This window comes from Phodopus roborovskii, unplaced genomic scaffold, assembly GCF_943737965.1.
Source record: "Phodopus roborovskii unplaced genomic scaffold, PHOROB, whole genome shotgun sequence".
Classification (NCBI taxonomy): domain Eukaryota; kingdom Metazoa; phylum Chordata; class Mammalia; order Rodentia; family Cricetidae; genus Phodopus; species Phodopus roborovskii.
In genome coordinates this window covers 17,723,626-17,749,444 of record NW_026126410.1, presented here as the reverse complement: position 1 = coordinate 17,749,444, position 25,819 = coordinate 17,723,626, and the positions used below count along the sequence as shown (strand labels likewise).

The window sequence follows — 25,819 nt, the reverse complement described above, 5'->3', positions numbered from 1 at the left end:
ATAAGAAAAACAAATAGGAGGATTTAGCTCAGCAGCAGGGCACTAGTGTAGTGTGCTGGGGGCTCTAGCTACACCCTCCCCCATGAAAGGAAAAAAGGAAAGAAACTGTTTTGAGCAGGATAATGTAAGAGCAGAATTTACTGACAATCTGCAAATGCCATTCACCTTTACAAATGACTGAGGTGATAAAGATGACTCGACTTTAACAATGGAATGAAACATCATTCTAACATGTCAGTATTCATAGGTAGCAAATACTGAAGAAGACAGTTACTACTTTTTACCTTTGAAGTCAAAACAGAAGTACAAATTAGAACAAAAAACTCAAAGAAATGTTCAGGATACACACATTTGCATGCATTTTAGGCAAACTTTCAAATATAACCAATTGATAACTTCGAATCAAGATGAATGTCACAAACATATAAGCTTACACTAGTGAAGCAAGAAAAACTGGAAGAGACAACAGGTTTCTAGGAGGGAAAGAAATCACATACTTCCTTTATCATAAAACAAAAGTCTGCAAGTCTACATCATAATAACACTGCCTGTCGAGTTAATCACTGTTCAAGAACACACTTTCCAAATTGTATCTTTAAATGTAATCTGACAACAGTCAAATTAAATGCTCATCAGTCAAAACACATCACTTAAGATGCTCACCTTAAGTTTACATTGCTTTTATAGAAGCACAGTCCAATCACTAAAGAGTAATTCCACTACTTGATTTTGATATGCTTCATCTGAAAGACTCAGTTTACAAACAGAAGTTTTGCCCTCCTCCGCTAGAGTGGATATCTGTATGTCATCTAAGCATTAAGTAGCAACCAAAAAAAAAACTAGATTCAAACATCTTTCATTATGTATGCTTCATCGGGCTTTGATAAAGACAGAGCCATCTGGGGTAGAAGATCCCTCTTCCTTCTCATTTACTATCTCCACAGTTCCAGAAGCTGACACAATAACCATTGTTTTATTTGCAGACACCGACTTCTGTTTTTCTGCAACAGCAGCACAAACAGCAACAATCTCATCACTTTCAAAGTCATAGTCAGGGATTGACTCTGGTGAGATGTCTGCTCCTTCCGGTGGAATTTCTTTTTTTTCAATCCTCTGCGCTACTTTCTGCTGTTCTTGGAGCTTTCTTGCCCATGAAAGGTCCTCCTTCCATATTTCAGGGTTCATTGGATATATGTGGAGGGCTACTTGAAAACTTCGAATTGCCTGGGGGGGGAAAGATGTTTGCATTTGGCTTATTTCTAAAAATCACTAAGTTAGCTACAATTGCATACATACAAGTAAGTGTGGGTATCTATGCAGTCATACATGTCTACTCTAGCATCTACTAGAATTAATTTTAACACAAGCAATAAGCCATCTGTCTAGATAACTATGGTAGAGAAAAAATATACATAAGGGGAAAGGCTGAGAAAATGTCAATGAAATAAAAGCCATTAAATCAGGGGCACTGGTACTAGGGTTTGAACATCTTAAAAGAAACATAACTATGACCACATAAGACTTATCCCTCTGATTCTAATCACACAGGTCAACATAGGCAAGTGGTATAATAAATCACATAATAAAAGACAAAAATCATAGAATTTGTCCCAATAGGTGAAGAAAAATCACTTGATGAAACCTCAGTTTTTTGTTCGTTTGTTTTGGGTTTTTTTTTTTTTTTTTTTTTTTTTTTTTTTTTGTGATTAAAAAGTCAACAGTCTGGGAACACATGGAAATAAAAGCCACGCAATAGAACACCCAAAACCACATCACACTCAACAGTGAAAATCAGAATGAGGCCAGGTCTTTCCATTTCTTTTTTTTATATAATAACATCATTTTTCTCTTCCCTGTCCTTCCTCCAAATGTTCTCAGATGCTTCTCCATGCTGTCTTTCAAGTTCAAGGCCTCTTTTTACATTAATTGTTATTACATGGATATATGTATGCATATATTCATAAATATAATGTCTGTATAATGTTACTTGCATGCATGTTTTCAGGACTGATCATTTGGTATTAAGGTAACAAACTGGTATGGTATGCTCTTCCCATTTATGTCCACAACTGAACTGTCAGTTATAGCCAGAGAATTAGGAAAGAAAAATATATAAATCACCCAAATGGGGAGGGAGAAGTAAAATTACCCTCATTTGCAGATGATACAATCTTACTTACAGAAAACCCTAAACATTCCACAGATGCCTATCAGAACTGTCAGTCACAGGGGCAGGCACCTGAGCCCTAGCTTACTCAGGAGGGTGAAGCAGGATGACTGGCGACTTGCACCAAGGAGGGTAAGGCTAGCGTGAACAAAGTAGTGAATCTCAGTCAAAAAAGCAAAACCAAAAACAAGGATCTGTGAAGACTAATGAACAAACTCCAGAAAGCTGCAATATATGAAATCAACATACAAAGCTTGATTATGCCTCTACACACTGAAAACTATGACAGAAAACTGAGAGGGTGAACTCACATAGAACAGCAACTACTAAGGGGTGAAAGGCTTACACCCTGAGGCCCACAAAACACGGCTGAAGGAAATTAAAGACACAAACAAATGGATCGACATTTCATGCTCCTGGGTTGGAAAACTTAATGCCAGTAAAATGCTTATACTCCTACAGAAAAACAACAGCTTCAATTCAATACCTGCTATGAAATAATCCTTTTGTATACTATAAAGATTTGCCAATTGAATTGGTTTAATAAAAAGTTGACTGTCCAGTAGCCAGGCAGGAAGTATAGGCAGGATAACCAAACTAAGGATGCCGGGAGGAAGAAGGGTAGGGTACGAGGAGACACAGAGGAAGAAGGACATGTAGAAGCAAGCCATGAGCCATATGACAGAGGGTAGATAAGAAATAAGGGTTAATTTTAAATATAAGAATTAACTACTAAAAAGCCTGAGCTATCCAGATGAGCATTTATAAATGATATCAAGCCTCTGTGTGGTTATTTGGGAACTGGTGGGTAGGAAAAAAATGTCCACCAACAAATACCTATCAATATCCCAATGGCATTTTAATAGAAACAGAAAATAAAATTCTGAAATTCATATGGGACTACAAAACACCTCGCCAAATCAATTTTGAGAAGGGCAAAGCCAGAATCATCACATTCCCCAATTTTCAAAATGTTTTACACAGTGTACAACTGTACACAAAACAGCAGTATATGGATGCAAAAAGGCCAAATTATGCAAATAAAATATCTAGTGCAACAATTATCACAGTCTTAATACCACTAACTAAATGAGACTGAGAAAATAGGGAAAACATCAGGGGACTAAGACTTTTTGAGGTAGGCAGTATGTATCACATACTGACACAAAACAATTGAAAAGTGATAATGATACAGGTCACATATGAAAGAGCAGGCCCAAGCTAATTTCAGCACTGATGGCTAAGGTCACATGAGTGAACTGAACCAGTTATTAAAGCGCTCCTAATCTGTTTCCAACTTCTCCAATAAATCTTAACTATTTCTCAGTAATCTCATTCTTTTAGTTTTTTTCTTGTTGAGCCATTTTCTTCAGTGTTCTTACTCTTTTATCCCGTCACCCTAAACCAGCATTCTCCTAGCACGCCTGGCCCTTTCCTTCACTCTTGTCCTCCTGTGTTTTCCACTCTCCCGTTCCACTAGATACATGTATTTCCTCTAAGTATTTTCCAACAGGATATATTGATAAGAAGGAGATAAAAAGGTAAAGGGGGGACAGGAGAGTGAAAAAAGGAGAACAGCACTAAGGATATTTGAAGGAATGCCCTTGAGGAATTATTATGTACCTAAAGTTATAGATAAGGCATATTAGTGTATTTGTATACATATATGCTTTAAACAATGATACACCACTCAGGCTAATAATCCTCCCTGCATGGGCCATAGACTGTAAGAAAGACTCCAGTAACAGGCACAAGATGTTGGTCAGGTAGTCCAAGACACTCCCAAAGCATTACAGGATATTGATGTTGCCTTTGGTTGCCTTGCAGAGGTGGAATGTTAAGTCCCTATTGCTAAAGATATCATGCACTTCAGATACAGGACTCAGAAGATCTGAGCTATATCTGACTCAAAAGTCTCCTCCCTGAGACTAAGTTTTCATAGCACTGCAAGGTACTAAATAACTTGCCAAGGAGGGGAAACAGCCAAAAGTCCTATCTAGCTGTGATGCCTCTGAAACACAACAAGTACCAGTATGCCAAAATATCTCTAAGTGTACGATAGTAGTACTCGTATCTTGGAGGTGACCAATAGCTATCTAATAGGATTTAAAGCTGGCCCAATGGGAAATATATGATGTACTGGAAACCTAGCCAACTTCCTGGAGCTAATGAGGTCATAGATCTTAGAGGAGAGCCTTCTACTACTACTCTAATAAATCAACACAATTTATAACTGCACTTTAAATACTTATTCTTATGCCCACAGATAAGCGTAATTCTTACCATTTATCAAAGAAATTTCTCTTTGCAACAGATGGAGAGCATTACAGAAAACTACAACTGGTCAAAATGCATGGAACAACTGATTATGAGGTTCCCAGCCCCAATACATGGCCACAACACAACTTTTAAAACTAAGGCCCAGGGGGCATCAAGGAAGAGAGGGACAAAAGACTAAGGGCCATAGGACTAGGAAATCTGCTGTGAGACTGTATTTCCTAGAAAGGGCAGAAAAGCTTCACCCATTATACCTCAACAATATGGATACCTAAGCAAGATCAAGTACACCACCAATAGACATGGTAACATGAAAGGGTTCAATCTCTCAGAGTTCCACCACTAGAAAAAGAACTATAGCCAAATAAGAAACCCTGAAAGTAAGAGAAATAGTCATCCCCAGGGATGAAAACCCTAACTGTCTATTGTATACTAACTGGTCAGCCCTGAAATCACATCATTCAATTAACACTAAATGGACTGAGCAAGTTATAGTCATATACTTGTGGATTTGCATATAACACACACACACACACACATACACACACACACATACACACACACACACACACACACAGAGAGAGAGAGAGAGAGAGAGAGAGAGAGAGAGAGAGAGAGAGAGAGAGAGAGAGAGAAACAAAAAAGAAGAGACCATGAATTGGAGAAGGAACAAGTGGAAGGATATATAGGAGGGGTTGGAGGAAGAAAAAGAAAACGATGTAATCACGCTTTAATTTTTTAAATGTCAAAGTAGAAAAGAATAAAAATACAAATGGCCAATAAACATGAAAAAATGTTCAGCCTCATTAGCTATCAGAGAATACAAGTCAAAACTCAGTGAGATTCTTTCATGAAAAGCATAGAGGTTTTTTAGGGGAAAAAAAAAAAAAACAGAAATTGATCTATTATTTGACCCAGCTTTGATGCAGCTACAGCACTCCTGGGTATTTACGCAAAGGACACCAAGTAGACACATCACAGACATACTTACACATCAATATGTATGCAATACTATTCACAATAGCTAAGTAAGAAAAAAGCCAGATGTCTAAAACCAGAGCAAGGAAAACGTGGTGTGTATACATATACAATGTATTTTTTTAAGCTATAAAGAATGAAGTTATATTGTTTTTAGGAAAAATAATGTGACTGGAGATAGTCATATTAAGGGCATTAAGTCAGTCTCAGAAAGACAAACATCATATATTTTCTCTCACCTATTGATCCTAGATTTTATACAGTCACATAAAGTCATCTATGTATAAATTAAATGAAAATAAAAATAAGTTTGCCTAGGGGAAGACTGTGGACTAATATAAGGTGGGGTAATCAAGTTAAAAAGAGGGTAGAGAGAATACAGGAAAACCAAATAAGGCAGTTTAGTCGTATACTCAATATACAACATGCACCTGGAAGAAACTTACTTTAAAAATTAAAATATAATTAAATATGAGCATTATAACAATCAAATTTCTTTACCAGAACTATCTCTCCTAATCCAAGCTGAGCACGACCTAAAGTTTGCCAAGACTCCCACGAGTGTGGGTTACGCTTGACAGCCATTTCTGCTGCATGTACTGCTGGAAACATTTCATGAAGGGACATCAGGACCTAAATGTCAAAAAAGAAGAAGAAACAAAACCTGCCATGAGCATATGAAACATAAACTAGCAAACTACTGGTAGATGATCATATACAAACAATGATTTTCCTTTACAAAATACATCTTAACCTGACACACAGCATTTCTGTGGATTTTATCCCCTACTTTACATTCAGTATCAGAGATTCTAGATGTTTTTCACTCCCCAAATAAATGAAAATAAAAAGTACCTTTATGTCTATCTGATCAAAACCAAGTGGTTGTCAGGCAGTGGTAGCACACACCTTTAATGCCGGCACTTGGGAGACAGAGACAGCAGATGCATCTCTGTGAGTTCGAGACCAGCCTGATCTACAGAGTGAGATCCAGAACAGGCTTCAAAGCTACACAGAGAAATCCTGTCTCAAAAAAAAAAAAAAGAAAAAAAAAAAAAAACAAGTGGTTGTGTTCTAGCCACAGCAGCTCAATGCTATCTGAAGTCCAGCTTTCAATTATAGTTACTCTATTTACAATATAATTTTTAGGAAACATTCAAGTCTTGCTGTTAAAACTAGACAGATAAAGTTGTTCAACCAGTCATTCAGTCCCACTGCACATTTACCTGCTAAAAAAAAAACTAAAAACCCTGGAGGCCTCACAACCAGAAAGTCTACAGAACTGGAGAACTGAATGCCCATGGGAAATAGCTGAACTTCATTTCTAATCTTTGCATCCATGAACACTTTGGAGCATTCTTGACACAAACACCATTCCTAGATTCTAGATTAAACTCTTCCTACAGTTGCCATGGATATCCCCTCACTCTGCATATATTCTAACCCTGAGTGTGAAGAATGCCGATAAAGGGCTTTACAGAACCCACTTCAAAGGACCTAGTTTATTTAGGTTCTTCCTCAATGAAATAAATCGAAGCTGTTAAAGCATGTGCCTTTCATTTCAGAGTATTATATGGAAACAATACTTGTTAATATACAGCAATAATTAATTATTTGTCAAAACTGTACTTAATGCTATTTTAGGGGCTGCTTTGGTGTTTTAATTTTGAGACTTTTCCCTATGGAGTTCAAGCTGTCCTGAACTCCTGACTCTCCTTACCTTAGTCTCCCTAAATGCTGGGATTGCAGCATGTTCCACCATACCTGGCTGTCTGAGACATTTAGTATTCCCTAGGTAACTGGTTCAGGTACGTGAGGCTTTCTGTACACCGGGTGTACACTATGTATTACAAATGCATATTTAATACAAATGAGTTTCTTCAGACTATGAGACTGACATGCTACCTACTGTGCTAAGTAGGTGCCTGTCAAATGCTAGTTTCTTAACTGTAATAAGTCACTGCTTCCCAACCATTTGCTCAGATCTCTGCCATTTCATTTCATCTCATCTGTACTTGTCTCTTAGGCAGCTGTGACTTGGAAACTCCATTTCCATCCATAAGCCTCACCTAGTTACTGCTGGGTTGGCTTTACAAGACCTAGGGAGGTATAAGGATTTGCTCCTCAGTATTTCTTTTGGGCAACAAGCCCTGTAGGGAATTCTTTCTAGCATGCTTATTTCTAAGATTAGTGCATATAGAAATAAATAGAGGGAATGGAGACTTTGAAGGGGGATCCTAAAAGATGAACTCAAGGCATCTTAATATTTTTTCCCTTTAAACATCAAGATATATATCTCAGGACACTTCAGTGGCAAGATTAGGTCTACTAAGGAATCCAGCTTGCTATCAACCACAAAGTTAACAACAAGTTATACTACTTTCTACAACAATTGTTCAAATAAGCCAAGGGGAAACCAGAAAAGGCATTTCTAGCTTTTCTTAATACCTAAGAAACAACCCTTATCTTCCTAGTTATCATGTCACAAAGATTTTTTTTAATGTTAAAAAATAAATAAATAAAATGGAAAAAAGTAAGTATTCAAGATTGAGCATAAGGTTGCTCGGATGAAGCTGTCTTCCTTCCAGGAGCAGTGTCTCTGCAGTTACAGCAGCAGGGATCATCTTAGACTGAGTCAGATCATCCTCTGAACCCTGTTAGCATGTCTGGAGATCTTCCAGACTAAAGCAGAAGCCAGAAGTACTGGTCATGCAGCAAGATGGCCCCTTCACAAATGTGACAGTCTCATCGGCCTTCACCTTCCCTGCCTTAAGGCCTCAGAAATGGAGTGCTCATGGTGTGCCCACGGGTGTCTCTTTGCTGCCATGTAACTCACTGCTGAACTGTCTCTAAAGGCTTGACTCTTTCTATGTTTGCTGTCTATTCATATGTGCTTGTGACATATAGCCTGAGGAAATTACCAATAAGTTTGATATGACTACATTTTCCACCTTTATTTCCAAAATGCCTTTCCATAATTTGTCTTGAGACAAAAAATAAGCATTTAGAATTCAACAGAAAGAGCTTCACTGCCGAGTATGCTTCCCTATCATTGTTCAAGCTCTTAGAGACCTTTCCTCGTCCTTCATTAAAAGTGTCATCAGGATTTCTGATCCAAATAGGATTTACTTGGTTGAGTACTTCCTTTTTTTTTTTTAAGATTTATTTATTTATTTTACCTATATGAGTGCTCTATCTGCATGTACACCTTTATGCCAGAAGAGGGCATCAGATCCCAGTATAGATGGTTGTGAGCCACCATGTAGTTGCTGGGAATTAAACTCAGGACCTCTGGAAGAACAGCCAATGTTCTTAAGTGCTGAGCCATCTCTCCCACCCCGATTGAGTACTTTTGAGTACTTCTGGACCAATATATCTTTCCTTAATCTTCTTTTTCTTGTCACCATCCCCTCCTCCCTTCTGAATGATCAGCTTCTATTAAAGTTTTGTCACCAGGCTTCTTTTCTTCCTGGTCTTCGATCTCATGACTACTGACTTCTTTGTCACCCTCCTCCACAAAGAGAGCAATGGTTACCCAAAACTGAGAATGCTTCTTCATAATCTTGCTTATTACCCTGTCCTCTGGGTACTCGGTTTGGTTTTTCACAGATAGGCTAGCCTTTGCTGCACAGCTCATAGGTGTCCTGTGGCAGTTTTCACTGTGACTGACCACTGTTAAAGATTCCCAGGCATGCTGCTCAGCATTACTATGCTTGTTGATCACAGTCACTTTCTTAGCAATAAAACATACAGTAAAAACCCAACACCAAACTGGCCAATCACAAAAGTATCTATCTGCACAAGCCTACAAAGACCCCACTGAGGCTTTAGTACCAAACTTGGCAACAGTACCAAAGCTGTTGAACAAATTAACCCTGGTTATTCTAATTCCAATATCCACAATGGTGAGAGTTTGAACCTGTTTGTTAGGAATCAAAATTGATAAGTAATTCCTTCCTATAGTCTTGTTTTCTAGGATCTATTATGCTCTCACATCTGATATAGCCAAAGCTTCTGATAAATTTGAAATGAACCCTCCAAAATAAATCTCTCTAAGTAGAAATTATTGATAATCAAGTGATATTAACTGGGCAACTTGTGCATGAAAGGCAGTTTCAACCTCTTCCTCTTCAGTTGGTCAGGCTTAAGTCTGGGTTTCCTCAAGTATCTTCACTGAGTGATTGGCACATGCTCCACTAGGAACAGCTCTGGGATGCTGGAGAAATGGATCCATAACATACATACATATATATGTGTGTGTGTGTGTGTGTGTGTGTGTGTGTGTATGTCTGTGTGTGTATTGATATATATATATAAATATTCCAAAAACCAATGCATCCTTATTTTGAAAAAATGAGCTATTGGTAGACAATTTATTAAGACAGTATAAGCTTTGCATCTATTTAAAAAATGTACTAGTAATTTTATCCATATGTTATATCTTCTCAAAACTAGGTTCAAGTAACAGTTACCTCATTACAAAAGCAAATGCATTTCTAATTTTACACACAAAATGTTTTAAATAATAAGCTAAAATTTTAAAAATAAGTAGTACTGGAAAAGAGAAATGAGAGCAGACATATTTGTTCATCACTGCTCACTGAATAAACACAGCATAATCATAGTAAAAGTCAAATTCCTTATAACTGTTACCTGTGACTTCATCTCATAAAGGGTGGCATCATCTGGGGTCAGCTGTAGTGCTTCATCCCACTTCTGAATTGCCTCCTGATATCTGTAATTGTTAAGGTTACATTAATATCATATTTTAACTAAATATGAAAGTAAATGTTAAACTTGAAAACTGGAAACTTGAAAATAATAACTAAGAAATTTTTCTATGTAGAAATTGATAATATTTTTATAAAAGCTTAGGCAAATTATAGAAAGGAAAGGAAAAACAACAAAAGAGAAAAGGCCAAAATATTAATAAGAGATCTTCAAATCTCTAAGATTTTGAAGCCCAGGCTAGCAAGATGGCTCAGTGGGTAATACCTAAGCCTAGAGTTCAATCCCTGTATCTCACATAAAGGTAAAAGAAGAAACTAACTCTACAAACTTGTCCTCTGACCTATACACACACCATAGCATGTATAAACACATAATTAATGACAGTAACAATAAAAATATATTTTAAACGACTTGTGAGCTAAGAAATCACTAACAAATGTCTTTCTTTTTTAATTAAATTCACTGATGGGATATGTACTCTAAAAGATTAGTGTTAAATATTTTCAATCCAGTTCCATGCCTAGGTTCTCCTATAGAAATCTACCTGGTAGATAGGATAGTCTGTCCTGGTTAGTTTTATGACAATTTGACACATCAAAATTCACCCAAGAGGAGGAAACTTCAATTGAGGAAATACCTCCATAAGATCCGGATTGTAGGTAGGTAAACCAGTAGGGCATTTATTAGTGGTTGTTGGGGGAGGGACCAGGCTATGGTGGGAGAGGCTACTTCTGGTGTTCTGTAAGAAAGCAGGCTGAGCAAGCTAGCAAGCAGCCTTCCTGCATGGCCTCTGACCAGCTCCTGCCTCCAAGTTCTTGTCTTGTTTAAGTTCCTGCCCTGGCTTCCTTCAAAGTTTGGTCATGAAAGGACAATTATCTATTTTTGTTGGTAACTATACATATATGGCAATCTTAAGAGATGGGTGAAATGCACCCAAAATAATATGCAGACTTCTAGTGTGCTGTGGTTTCAATGGGTCATGTCCCTTAAAAGTGTATGTATGAACACTTGGTCCAGATGGTGGCACTGTTTGGAAAAGTTGTGGCGCCTTTAAGGGGTAGAGTCTCAGTGGGAAATAGACTACTAGGGGCTGACCTAAACCAGGGTAGACAACCCTGGTTTCTGTCTACTGCCTTTGTCCTTTTCCACGAGGATGAGAGACATGAGGAGGTCCAGCTGCTTCCAAGGGAATGTTAACCAGCACTGTTCCTATTTCAAAGTGCTTTGAACATGTCTGCTACAGGTCATTTTTGTTGTTCCCTCTGTCTGGACTTTTCTTTCCCCAAATAATCATACTATGAATGTCCCAGTTTTTTGTTGTTGTTGTTGTTGTTTGTTTTGTTTTTTTTCCTCTCTGATTCCAATATATCACAAGATGCCCTTGACTGTAGCCTACATATTATTGACTGACTACTTCAACAAACTCAGCAGTGTGTTCAAATCTCAGTCACCTTTCTGCCAAACACATTACTCTCTAACTTCTGACCAATCAATTTTCAGATTTCTCCATTTCTAGAAAAGTGTGATGAATCCTTCGAAGACAATCACCAAAGCAGACTGATGTGGTCCCACATTCACATAGTCAAATATATATTCCACACACATTGAGGGGACACGGGGACGGACACAGTAACAGGGAAATCCACCCACATTGTCTCAGTAGTTAGAAAAGGCATGTCTGAAGTGGTATAATTTGGGTCATTGCTAAAAGATAAAAATCTGGAGAAAAATATTCTAAGTAGAAAACATAAAAACAGATACATGAGTATTTGTGAATACATTTGATATTTTTCAGGGGGGAAAAAATAAAATCCACTCTGGTCTAAGATAAAATGAAAACAAAGAAACATATAGGGCCTTGAAATTTAAAAATGGCCCTTGATTTGTATTTAGTCTTTGTTGATACAAGTATTGTATCAACTTAGTGCTTAGTTGATACAAGTATTATCTTTCAAACATTTACAGGCATACTATAAAGTTGGGACAATTATGCTAAATCCACTAAGAATTCTTTTCAGTATACTAAGGCATAGAAGTATCAAACACATACATTTTAACTTAAACTAGCACTGACTTCATTAACACATTATTTTCTAGAGCTTGGAGACAGCTTGTTTGGTAAAATGTCTTCCACACAGCATGGAGACTTGCGTGGGATCCCCTGAAAACCACTCTGCCTGTTCTTGTGCCTTTGCTGCACTTTCTCTTGCAATCCTCAAGCCTTCGTCACTTCTTAACCCTAACCCTGATCCTCCATGTAAATGTCTTGTTTTTATATGATCCAACAAGCTGTCTTAAATAACACTCTGGCATTACATCTATAGGTGATTTTAAACAACACAATCAACAGAAAGCATAAAACTATGAAAAATACTGCTAAATACCACAAATAGGATACCAACTACAGCAGGAACTGGAACAATGGTAGACCACAGCCTTGTTTGTCTCAGCCTCAGCAGAGAATATACTTATCAGAGGGTTCACTGCTTTGGCCCCTCTGTGCTTATGCACTAGCAAGGACTTACTCTGCAGTTAAAATACTGGAAGTGGGATGAATAGGGGGAGCTGGAGGGTGGAAGTAGTGATGGATATGATATATTGTATAATATGTGAATTTTCAAAAATAAATGCAAAATATTGTTTAAAATAATAAAATACATTTAGTAAGTAGGTAGATTTAATGTGCAGATGGGAGTCAAATATAGGAGACAGGAAACGGGATCAGAGATGGTGGTTAGACTCAAAGAGGTACAGAATGGCCCTACAAGGCACAGGAAAGGGACAACTATGCCTTAAAATAAACCCTAAACTGCTCAGTTTCAGCAGCTATCACTTACTGAAAGTATACAGTTAAAGGGGATTAAATCATAAGTCCACTTCTAGCAATTAAGCTGTGTATATGCCTTCAGGAGTTTCTAATTAAGTATGGACAGGACCAAACTAACTGGGGGAACAGTAAGAAGGAGCTGACATGGCATGAAAATGTATAAAACACTGTATGAAGGTCATTTTCCAAAGCCAAATGTCCTTTTTACTTCCCATTCTACATTCTGCCTGAATAAACTACAGCAGTTCTTACAACATAGCAGATGCCATTTATGGAGATATTTTCATGGAGATATTTTCAACTGTCACTATGAGTTTAAGGAATTGATGGCATAGGCCACACAGAGCCAGGGATGTTAAGGGCCTGTAAGGAAAACAGCACTCCTATACTACAAAGGGACGTCCTGCCCAAAGTGTCTCTGACCTTACTGCTGAGAAAGTTGTCCATATACAAAGAGCAAGATAAATTAAGAAATTCAAGAGAATACTAACTAACCATAACTCCTACTTACTCTCTGCATTAGTCAGACATGCATGCAGGCATGTACATGTGCAAACACCTCCCACAGATCAGTATGGAATACAAAAGGAAAAGCAAAAGGAAAAGCATGTCTGCTCCTCATTCAGAACTTTTGTTTTGAAAATATAATCAATGCTTCCAGCTGAGGCCTTTCTTGCCTAAGCATACGAATATTTAAAGAGCAAATGAGCTAGCTCCCAGTGGCTAAAGTGGAGCAAGCAATGTAGAGCAATTCGCTGCAGACACATCTCCGGGCTCCCTCTCACTCTCTTCTCCTACTCTGGTTCATTTTCCTTGCCCTACAGGTAAACAGTGGCACCACTTAGTTCCTCCATTTGGGAATCATAGGAAACTTGGCACTTAAAAATCAATCAATGGTCTCTCCCAACTTCTGCAGCCTATCTCCTAATTCAACTTCAGTCTGGAACAGAGTGAAAAGACACAGCCCTGTTGCAGCTGTTGGATAGGAAACACTAAAAGATAAAAACTTGGTTTAAAGTCACTGTGGTTAATAAATGACCAAATTCTGATTCAGCCAGTTTAAAGGCAGCCTTAACAGCATGGAACTGACCTAGCACAAGGAAGGAAGCAAAGTGAATAGCTCAGGGATTACACAGGGCAGGGTGAGATAATGCCCTACAATGAAGCAAAGAACAGCTGGTGACCAAGCCAAGTAAGTTAGATAGCAAGCACATTCACCAGATGGAAATGTCACAGTGCTTAGTTACTTTGCTCTCAATGACATTTCTAATTTACCACTGCTCAAATCTAATGAGCTATTTAGTTAATGGCATATTTAGTAAATATTTGTAGATCACATTCTTTGGGCAAGATAGCATTCTAGATACTAAGAATGCTGCATTCAACATGTTTCTACTATTCTAGAACTTTTTAACATACTATATTGAGGTATGGAACATGGGAAGACAAGGCTCATATGGAAATTTGATTTAAAAATGATTTAAATATGGAAGATGTGGTAGGAAATAACCAAGTGTCTTCTCACAATGGGACAATGGGTGAACAAGAGATTCTTCTTAGGAATGCATATGAGCTGAGACCTGAAATGACAAGAGAAGACAACCATTTGAAAATCTGGAGAAACTCCATTAAAGTCAGGACTAAGCACTCCATGTTTAGAGGACAGAAAGTCAAACCAGTGTGGTTATAGTATAAGGAAAAGAAAAGTGGTATTAGAGAAGTAGGCCAAGCCATATCTACAGAAAAGCCTAACAGGCTATGGCTGGAAGTGGTGATTTAATGTTATTTGTGATGAAGAATTTCTGTGGCCCTGGCCACAGAAAACCCCTATGGTTAGTAGTATTGATTTGATGTAGGTGTTATAGAGAATCCATAGGCTTTGTCAACACTAACACAGTTTACACTTCTAAAAGATGTCAAGATCAACAAACTATTGGGTTATAAAAATATGCACAAGGAGACCAATACAAGTATATTACGAAATTCAGGAAAAAGATTACTACCAAATAGATCAGGGTAACTGAAGTATACCGAAAGTGGACAAAAGAGTATAGGACAGTATAGAAACTCAATGTGGGCTGGGCATTAGGAGTGAAGGAAAGAAAAGAATCTGGAATGGTGTCCATCTGGTGCCCAAGGTCAAAGCTTGCTGGCTAACTTAGCCAGGATCTCAGACAATCAAGATGGAGTGAGGGACAAAAGAAAAGAAGTAGAATTAATACAAGGCCTATGGGAAGTTGCCAACAGCTCTACAAATAAACTTAAACGACCACTATCTTGAGAAACATCTTCAAAGATACCTATAAAATCACTGTGCCTTGGAAGCAGTCCATGTATTGGGGTTGGGGTTAATCTACAGGCTCTTACCCATATCAAATCAAAGTCTATTCCACACAGCCTTAATCCCCACCACTCTCTCCAGAATTCACCAAGTCAGTCTCATCTGGTCACTGTCAAGGGGTGATAGCCTTTCTATCAGCATTACACATGGGGACTCACTGGTCTACATAGAAGCAGCCAGAAATGCATGGCTACAGGCACAGAGTGAGCTATCAGGCAAGTAGTGATTTACAGGCAAGTGAGGCAGAAGAGCTTTACAAAGGTGAGTAAGCCAGCAGAGCTGACTCATAGTAGGGGCTTAAGTAACTAGGGGAAAAGGCATTGCCTTTCACCTATATGGGACACAGCAGAATTTAGGTAAAAACTCAGATGTTCTGCTTTGTTAGGTTTGATACATTTTACTCCAAGTAGGTACACAGAGACTTAAATGGCTGGAGTTCACATGAAACGACAACATTGATGCATATATTTAATAGCACATGGATGCATATATTTAATAGCAATTAACATTCAGAAACTAAATAAAAGAAACTACACAAGTTAAGGAAACAAATCAATCAGGCATCATGGCACATTCCTATAACCCCAGGACTCAAGATGTGACAGCAAAAGTATCAAGAGTTCAAGGCAAGCCTTGCTATATAGAGAATCTGAAGCCAGCATGAGCTTAGGAACACTGACAACCTTTTGTTTTATTCTTTAGATTGTAATACTATTTCATCATTTCTCCCTTACTTTTCTGCCCTCTGAACCCTCCCATATACTCCTTCTTGCTTTTTTTCAACTTCATGGCCTCTTTTTTCACTAATTTTTATTACATGCACACATGTACATGCATACACATATATACTTCTAAATATAACCTGCTCAGTCTGTATGACGGTTGTATGTATGTATGTATGACTGTTTCAGTAGATTAATGGGAACAGAATCTGAATGGTCAAAGGATAATACATCAGGAAAATGACTTTGTAGCAAAAGTGAGCCAAGAAGTATTAGAGCACATGGAGTCAAATATGCTTGGATAAAGCATACCAGTAAGTTAGAGAACGGGTAAGAGAAGGGGGACAGCTGACACAAAGACACCGGGAGATATTTAGGGAAATGTTCCTGTGAATGCGAGAAGGGATGAATCCCAGTGCATAGGCAGGAGAGTGGATCTGTCATGAGAACTTGGTATTCATTACAACAGAGCAAAGACAAATACTCTACAGATCCAATACACAGAGAACATGAGAGGAAATAAGCACACTCCACTGACTTCATCCACTTTTTTCTACAGGTGTGAAACATAATCACTCACTTTAAATACACTGATGCTTAGGATCAGAGGCTGCTCATCACATGGTGAAAACATACTTAGATTCACTTTGGTCATTACACTTTCCTAAATAATGTTCATGATAAATTACAATTACACTTGGCCTTCATGCGAATATATACACCCATGCCACAATAACAAAGAAAAATTAGCCACTTAGCTATGCAAGTATCACCATCTAGTGGTTAAAATTATGTACCAATTTTAAAATGTTGGGAGCTATATCTTTTACCTTAAGGCAAATCCTAGTTAGAAATAAGTCTACAATTAAGTATTTGGAGAAACTAACTTCTAAAAAGTTTAGCACTGTATGATATAAACCAGTAACATAAAATCCTACTACAGAATATCTACCACACATTTATTTAGGGGGCAACATAACATGTCCAGGAGAGATGATAGTAACCTATCTGGATAAGACCATATTAATATATTCAGATAACTCGACAAGCAACAAAACTCAGTGAGAAAATATGAAGAATTGAAAAATCAGGAGAAAATCACAAAGATACAAAAACAAGTAACTTAGTATGTAAAGTAACTTCAAAACTGTAGAAATGCAAAAATGCTGTGGGCGGGAGAAGAGGGTGCTCAACGTGCTACCACACAGCAGACTGCCTACCAGGAAGGAGCTATGAACAACACGTGGGCAGAAATCTGAAAGGCAGGAAAACACACCGGAAAGGGGAGCAAAGAGCTCCTCACACAATTCCAGAAGAACTATGGAGACAAGAGGCTGGAGAGACTGCTCAGCCATAAATGCTTTGTTAATTCAGTCCAACTCCACACTCACAGACGTTTACACGCATGCACACACACGCACACACACACACACACACACACACACACACACACGGAATTATAGCTACAAAAAAAAAAAAAAAAAGGCCAGTGTGGCTAAAGGCAGTGAAAACAATAAAGTTGATTTGATAGGGAGATGCTGGGTAGTGTGGTTGTTTTAATTTAAACTTCACTGCTACTCCTTAACATTGCTTTTAAACAACTTCATTATGTTTTAGGCATTTTTTAAACTTTTTATTTGGCTTTGAATGGCCAAAGTACTGAATTCCACTAGATTCCCTTAATTCTGTTTATTTTCCAAAGCTATGTATAGGTTATTCTGAAACAAATACTAAACAGGAAAAAAAAAAAAACTCTTCATCATCCTAAAGGGTTCTCCAAGCATCCAGCCTAGCTGATTCCGGTGATGTGACTCAATGCTCTGAAATGTAGGCAGAAAACATGAATTATTTTGTTTAGCTTTAACATTAGGACCTCAGAAAATCCTACCAGAAGTCCTGACAGTTATCAATGGCTTACTAGTGTAGCAGCATCAAGAAAGGAAACACAACTATATTAATGAATTTTAACAGGAGCTTACTGGAATTTCTAAAGATGTTTTAGAAGATGTTCTAGAAATAATTTCATAAATGTGAAAAACTTGAAATTCATTTTCTTCTAAGACACAATGGTCAATCTAAATGGCTTACTAGTGTAGCAGCATCAAGAAAGGAAACACAACTATATTAATGAATTTTAACAGGAGCTTACTGGAATTTCTAAAGATGTTTTAGAAGATGTTCTAGAAATAATTTCATAAATGTGAAAAACTTGAAATTCATTTTCTTCTAAGACACAATGGTCAATCTGCAAAGTTCTGCAAGAGAAAACTCTTTATCCCTAAAGCACCATAAATAGGTAGGTGGGTAGGTAGGCAGACAGACAGACAGAAGGACAGTCAGGCTGTCTCAAGAAAATAATAAATAAATAAATAAATAAATAAATAAATATTTGATGTGGATTGCTACTTCTACCTCTTTGTTTCTAGTAATTTGAGATGCTAACATAGTTTATCCATGATTTTTGTTTTCTATTAAAATATAGGAAAAGATTCCCCAAGAATCAAATATAAAAGCAGACCTAGAAATTAGTATATTACTTCCTCAACTGATTCATTTATTATTAAAATAACCAGCAAAGCCAGGCGGTGGTGGCACACACCTTTAATCCCAGCACTCAGCAGCTTTGAGTCCCTTTGTCTTTGCTCCTGTAAGTAACCCCTCACCCATCTTTCCGTAAGAAACCCCAATAAAACTCATGGCTCACCAAGAGGGACTCTGGTGATATCTGTACTTTGGTTTGTCTTGGATTCACTATCTGGGGTGAAGTGAGCAGGTGTGCTTGCTTGTGTGCATATGTGTGTCTCATCTCCCTAAGAAAAATTCTGTCCCATAACTACAGCTGCTGGAGAATCAAACCCATGTCTTCAAGTTTGTATGAAGAACATTTTACCAACTGATATTAGCTTCAAAATTAAAGGATTTATATTAAAATGTAGCCCTGAACAGTTCTCAGAGCAAACAGATATGGCACTATGTCACTGTGACAGCTGCTCTAACAAGACATTTAATGCTACTTATGTCCCTACATGATGATGTGTCCAGCACAACTTTACCAAAAATGACTACCCTCTCCACCAAACCTTACATCCAGCTAACAATTTACAAAAATACATGAGACAAAGAAAATAAATAAAGGAACAAGGAATCAAATAAAAAGCTTGGTATGTATCTCTAAAAATATTAGAGGTGAGGTTCACAGGACCCACACGGCGGCCCACAACCATCCCCAACTCCAGTTCTAAGAGATCTAACATGTTCTTCTAACCTCTAAGGGCAGTAGGCACAAATGTGGCTCATATATAAACAAGTAGGCAAAAAACACTCATACACATAAAAATAAATAATAAATATAAAGAATTTTTTTTTAATTAATGGAGGTGCTGGAGAGAGAGCTCAGTGGTAAGAGCACTGGATGTTCTTGAGGAAGAGTCAGACTCAGCACCCAGGACCCACACTACAGCTCACAACTGGCTGTAACTCCAGTTCCAGGAAACCCAATGTTTTCTTCTAGCTTCCATGAGCATGGGGCATATATATGGTATACAAATACAAATCTAGGCAAAATTCATACACATACATAAAAATATATCTTTAAAAAGGGGAAAGGGATCCAAACAGAGTAAAGACACCAATTTAAAAAAAAATGCAATAACCAAATACAATGTATGAACTCTATTTAGGCCTTGGTTTTAAATGTACATATAGTAAAAGAAATTCCTAAAGTTGGAAATCTCTTAAGTGTGAACTAAGATCATGGAATTGTCACTTTTCACATAATCTGATAATGGTATGTCAGGCAGGAAATAGCCTTATTCTTTGGAGACGCATGCTAAATTAAAGGTGTCTACAACTTATTCTAAAAGATTATTTTAAAAACTAAATATTAAGTGCATGTAATGTGTGTGTATTTGTGCAGTGTGTGTGTGTGTGTGTGTGTGTGTGTGTGTGTGTGTGTGTGTGTGTATGCTAAACAAATATCAAACTTTTTTGAGTAGGGGGCTCATGAGGCCCCACTTCCTTGAGGATCTATAAGTCATTAACGGTTGCCAGAGGAGGGAAAGACATTTTCTTCAGGAATGTAGCTGCTAAGGTAACCATATGCCTATAAATAACCACTTACCAAATGCACCTATAGACAACCCTAATGAAATTCACCGGGTCATCAAACAAACAAGGACTACCTGGGAAAAAGGAAAAGGATCATCTGGATGGGGGGGAGGGGGGAGTAGGAGAGATTAGCAGGAGGTAAAGGTGAATATGACCACAACACATTATATACATGCCGGACAAGGCCATAATGAAACCCATCATTATATATAGTTAATATGTGATAGTAAAAAGTTTAGTCCATGCATACAGAATATAAGGTTGCAATATTCCTTCAACTTTAATACAGATATAATACTTTTCACAGTGAAAACTTGTAATGGCATGGTGAAGAGTAGCACCTGCACTCAGGAGGGAGAAACAAGGAGATCACAAGCCCCAAACTCTCTGGGCTATAAGTAAGACCTTGTCATCCCATCTCAAACACCAAAAGAAAAATTTCTTCCTACTAAGGTTTCTTCCATTAACTGTGTATTTTATATTTATACTTTACTGGGCTGGGGGTGTAGCACTTTGTAAAGTGCTTGACTAGCACTGCTAGTACCAGATAAAACTAGATGTAATGGCACACACCTGTAATCACAGTACTTGGGAGGTAGAGGCAGGAGGAGGGTCAGAAATTCAAGGCCAACCTGGGTTATACGAGCCTTGTCTCAAAAATAAAGATAATCTTCGTTTTGATTAGACTTTAGTTTTCTAAGGGCCTGTCTTTTGTGTGGCATTATTAATAAAGGTCCACTTTTATTTTCTTTTAATCTTGTTTTCAAACATATCCTATGAAATAATTTGTCTTTTCTCCATTGACCTGTGACGGAATTTTCATTCCCACTGAAATATCTAAGCAAAGAAAAGAGGAAAAATAAGAAATCAATGCAAGGGGAAATATATAGTTTAAATAGGGAAGGTACAAATGGGAAATATATAGTTTAGATAGGGAAGAGCTATGAATAAAAGATGCTATTATCAAGTTCCTGAGAGCCCACCACATTTACAAAAGTAAACAAGAAGTCAATGGCCGAATATCTCTGCAATCTTAGCAATATGAAGATGGAGGGGAGGGGGTGCCCAGCTTAGGCTACATAGCAAGACTCTTTCTTGTACAATATTTTGCTCTTTTGACTTTTTGAGGAACCCATCACCCAGCTCCCAAGTAAATCACACACAGAGGCTTATTCTTAGTTAACAAGCTTGGCTTGTTTCTAGACAGCTTTTCTTGCCTTAATTTAACCTTCTACCTTTTCTCTCTGGGCTTTTATCTTTCTTACTTCTGTACATCTTACTTTCCTTCTTACTCCGTGGCTGGCGGGGTGGCTGAGTGGCTGGCCCCTGACATCTCCTTGTTCTCGTACTCCTGCTATTTCTCTTCCTCAGTACTCCGTCTATTTATACTTTTTGCCTGACAGCCCCACCTATCCTTGCTCCTGCCTTGATACTGGCTGTTCAGCTCTTAATTAGAAATCAGTTGTTTTAGACAGGCAAAGAATCACAGCTTCACAGAGTTAAACAAATGCAGCATAAACAAAAATCACACACCTTAAAATAAAATTCTACCACAGACTGTCTCCAAAACAAAAAGGCAAAGAAAAAGTAAAAGGATAATTAAGTAATTTTTTTTTCCTACTGAGGTACACACTGTATTACACTCCCTAGGCAGAACGAGGGGGGGGGGCAGTATCTGTACCTTAATGTGAGTATTACATACTCATTTTCCTTCAAAGTGGGAATTTTGCAGGTGTCTCTAAACCATATCTTTTTAAAAATGAAATCAGATATTTAAAACATGAATATACAGCTGCATTGACTAGTTTCATGTCAACTTAACACAAGCAAGAATCATTCTGGAAGAAAGAACCTCAACTGAGAAAATGCCCCCACCAGATTGGCCTATGGGCAAGCCTATGGTACATTTTCTTGATTGATGTTTGATATGAGAGGGCCCAGATCACTATGGGTGGTACCACCCCTAGACTGGTTGGTGGTCCTGGATGGTTTAGAAAAGAAGACTGGGCAAGCCATGAGGAGGCAAGCCAAGACAGTAAGCAGCAGTCCCTCCATGGAGTTTGCTTCAGCTCCTGCCTCCAGGTTCCTGCCTGGAGTCCCTGACCTGACTTCCCTCAGTGATGGGCTGTTACCTGGAAGAGTAAAAAGAAATAAAACCCTTTCTTCCCAAGTTGCTTTTGGTAGTGGTGTTTGATCACATCAATAGAAACCTATCTAAGACAATAGTTCTTTGTTCCATTAGGGACTACGAACCAGAAAAACCAAACTGCCCGCCACTGTAAAACAAAAATCAAAAACCATACCTTTTCTTCTCAGCCAGACTGGCGCCTTCATCCTTCAGCTGTTTGCTCTTCTGTTTGCAGCCTTCCTGAAGGGTTTCCTTCCTCCGTTTGCTGGCATGAGCCCAGCTCCCATCCTCATTCTCAGCTGCATCCTTCTCATCAGCAGCTTCAGCTTCAAATTGCTGCGACGTGGCCTTGGATACCTTCTCACCTATCTTCCTCTTCCACCCAAAGGAAGCCATTCTGGAAAATCTCAGGAACTGCTTTAAAATGTTATGAGAGTATTTTAATGAATAGCTGAGTACAGACTGACAGAGACTACAGCCATGTTAGCACCCACTTATAGATCAAGGGAAGAATCATCAAGAGCTATAAAATTTCTAAGATGTCACCTGGACACTACTGTTAACCTCATCTCCTAATAGAACTGTGTGCTCTTGCAGACTAACCCTGCATTCTAATAGGCCTCTGCCTATTTATACAAAACACATGATAGAGTGTGCATGTTTAGTAATGCATCAGGTAAAGAACTGGGAAGCAGAAACTGAAGAAAAGCAAAGCTATTTCTTCAAGAAATGAATAATGGGAAAGGGAGAAAGTAGGGCAGCAACCTTTAGGTTAAGAGCTGAAAGAGACAAAACTGAGCCTCATTACTCCCGATTTAAAAAATAAAAACAAAAAACAACAAAAACAAACAAAAAAAATTATGGGATGGAGAGATGGCTCAATGGTTGACAGCACTAGATGCTCTTCCAGGAGACCCAGGTTCAATTCCCAGCACCCATATAACAAAGCTAGTTCCAAGACACCCAGGACTACACAAAGAAATCTGGCCTGGGGTGGGGGAGAACTACAAGCAAAGAATTTCTTAAGAAATTATGATACCTAGGAATTATTTCAAAGTCAGCAATGGTGAGAAATGCCATGGAGTGGGTAAAATAAGATCACACTGAACTAGTAACTGATGAAGTTGAGAGATAAGCCCCCCCCTTCGTATATATTGAAATTTTCCTTAATTTCTTTTAGGCTTTGCATACTTTTTGAAACAGGAATCACTATACAATACAGTTGTCCTAGAACTCAAACTGGACTCAAACTCATGACCCTTCTAGCACAGCCTTCCATGTGCTATAATTACACGTGTGCCACTACACCTGGCTATAGAATAGTTTTTAAGGATTTAAACATGTATTGACTCAACAAAACTATTGGGTAAATTAAATATATATATATTTACATACATATATATGTATGTATATATATGTATGTATATATATATATATATATATATATTAAATGGCTTTGTAACTCTACCATGACATTCAAATGTTAAGGTAAAGAAAGGGTGGTTGATAGAATAAAGGTCAATGGATGTCTTCAATAGTACTTAGTGATAAGATTAACTAATAAATCCAATAATTCACTAGCTACACAGATGGGCTTTAAGATGCAGGGGAATCCAAGGGGGTATGGTGCCCCAGAAGCAGGTGGATCTCTGTAAGTTCGAGGCTAGCCTGGTCTAAAAAGCAAGCTCTAGGACAGCCACAGCTGTTACACAGAAAAAAACCCGTCTCAAAAAAAAAAAAAAAAAAAAAAAAAACCTAAATAAATAAATAAAGCAGAATGTCTATAATTGTGTATAACTATCTTATACACTGTGTGTCTTATATGCTGTGTATATTCAGGATTGTCTAAGATTTTATCTATTCTTGGAGAAATTATAACTCTAAGGAGACAAGAGAAAAAAGCAATGAACTTAGGTCTTTTTAAAATTATCAAACAATAGGCATTAAAAAAGGGAGGGAGGAAGGAAGGCAACAGTAAGTTTCTAGCAATATCAAGGGATTCATTACTGATGCGCATGATGGAAGTGAAATGTAAGTAACAACAGGAAGTGAAAAAAATTGAGGGTGGCTAAATTCCGATCAGAACTGAGAAAATGACAGGTCACAGGCCTGTCAATGAATAACAGAAACTGTGACAGATCACTGCAGTCACCCAGCACGTAGGCTGATGAAGGTAAACCAAGGTAAACCACGTGCTTTCCACACAGCAGTGAATTGAGGGAAATCCTGGGTATATCGTAGAGTAGAAAATGCACTGGGGAATTAGGACAATGGAAGCTTCCTCCTTGGCCTCATTGTAACATGGAGAAATGTATTTCCTCTGTCTGAAAAATTACTTGGTATATCCCAGGGGAAGACCAGACTTTACAAAATCAAAGTATGGTTACTATGGATCACAAATCAAAGGGACAGAGTGAAGAGAGCCTGGGAAAATGGATGCTTGGAATGCCTTCAAAACATACTGAGATATAAGAGAAGAAGGAAGTGGTGGTGATCCTCTTGTACTTATGACTGTCCCTAAGGTAATGAAAATGATGGCTACATTTTCTGGTGTCAAGTTCCCTGGTGTGGGGCACCAGGTAGTCTAATAGATGTATTAATATAAAAAGGAACCCGGTGTGTTTACTGAAGGCAATTTCACTTTAAATTATTGGTCGACTCGGTTAGTAGAAATTGGGGGCAGGATGAGTATGAAAAGAATGAGAGACGTGTGTGTGTGTGTGTGTGTGTGTGTGTGTGTACCAATGAGCTACTGAGTCATGCAATCTATATGAAGTAATTGTATAACATGCCAGTTACATCTATCTCAACTAAACTGTTTTTATCATAAACATGAGCTTCTTGTATCTCTAAGGTTGTGTTTTTGATTAACTTATCACTAAAACCCCTTACAGAAGGGGTTTTGGTAGATCTGGACTTGGACGGATACACTGATGTACAAAGATCCCCACAGCAATCGCTATGACACTTGACCCAACCACAAACTGCCAGGTGCTTGCGACAGACTAAACGTCTTCTAGTACTGACTACGTGAGAGGATGCGGCGCCCAGAGTGGAAAAACACCGGCTGGACGTAAAGAATCACGACAGCATCTCTCTGAGCAGGAGAGACGTGTTCGCAGGTGAAGAACTAAGAGACACAACTGATCTAAAAAAGCTAAGCAAGGAGAATCCATCTCCCCTTCCTAGGCGGACAATAAACACGAGCCGACGGCCGCAGCTCCTCGGGCCGCCGGGCCCGCACCCCGAGCCCCGCCACCCGCGGGCCCCGTGGACCTCACCGGCCGGCCCTCGCCCCCAAATCCCACACGCAGAACCCTCTCGCCTTGCTTCCCGTTCCTCAGGCTTCTACCGCCCACCCGCAGCCAGTTACCTGAAAGCCACTCCGTAGTCCCGTGTTTACATGCCTCTTGCCCTTTGTCACCGGAAGCGGAAATGATCCCGTCGGGCTTCTACCCGGCCTTGATGGTCTGTGATTTTTATTTTCTATTAAAAATGCATTAAGTCATCCAGGGAAACTCCAACAGTCCAGAAAAGTGGA

General features: G+C 38.4%; 1 protein-coding gene across 2 annotated transcripts; it reads right to left on the bottom strand.

The window, feature by feature from the left end:
• Positions 1 to 120: 120 nt before the first annotated feature.
• Positions 121 to 25,819, bottom strand: Ttc33 (tetratricopeptide repeat domain 33). 2 transcript variants are annotated; one of them, XM_051182499.1, is made up of 5 exons: positions 25,652 to 25,819; positions 22,454 to 22,695; positions 10,076 to 10,157; positions 5,924 to 6,055; positions 121 to 1,224 (listed from the first exon to the last, which is right to left on the bottom strand). In XM_051182499.1, the coding sequence occupies exons 2-5, from the start codon at positions 22,672 to 22,674 to the stop codon at positions 871 to 873; spliced, it is 789 nt and encodes a 262-aa protein (XP_051038456.1). In that variant the 5' UTR covers positions 22,675 to 22,695; positions 25,652 to 25,819; the 3' UTR covers positions 121 to 870. The 2 variants fall into 2 exon arrangements, with proteins under 2 accessions (XP_051038456.1, XP_051038457.1); XM_051182500.1 differs by having other exon boundaries at positions 22,454 to 22,692; positions 25,652 to 25,808.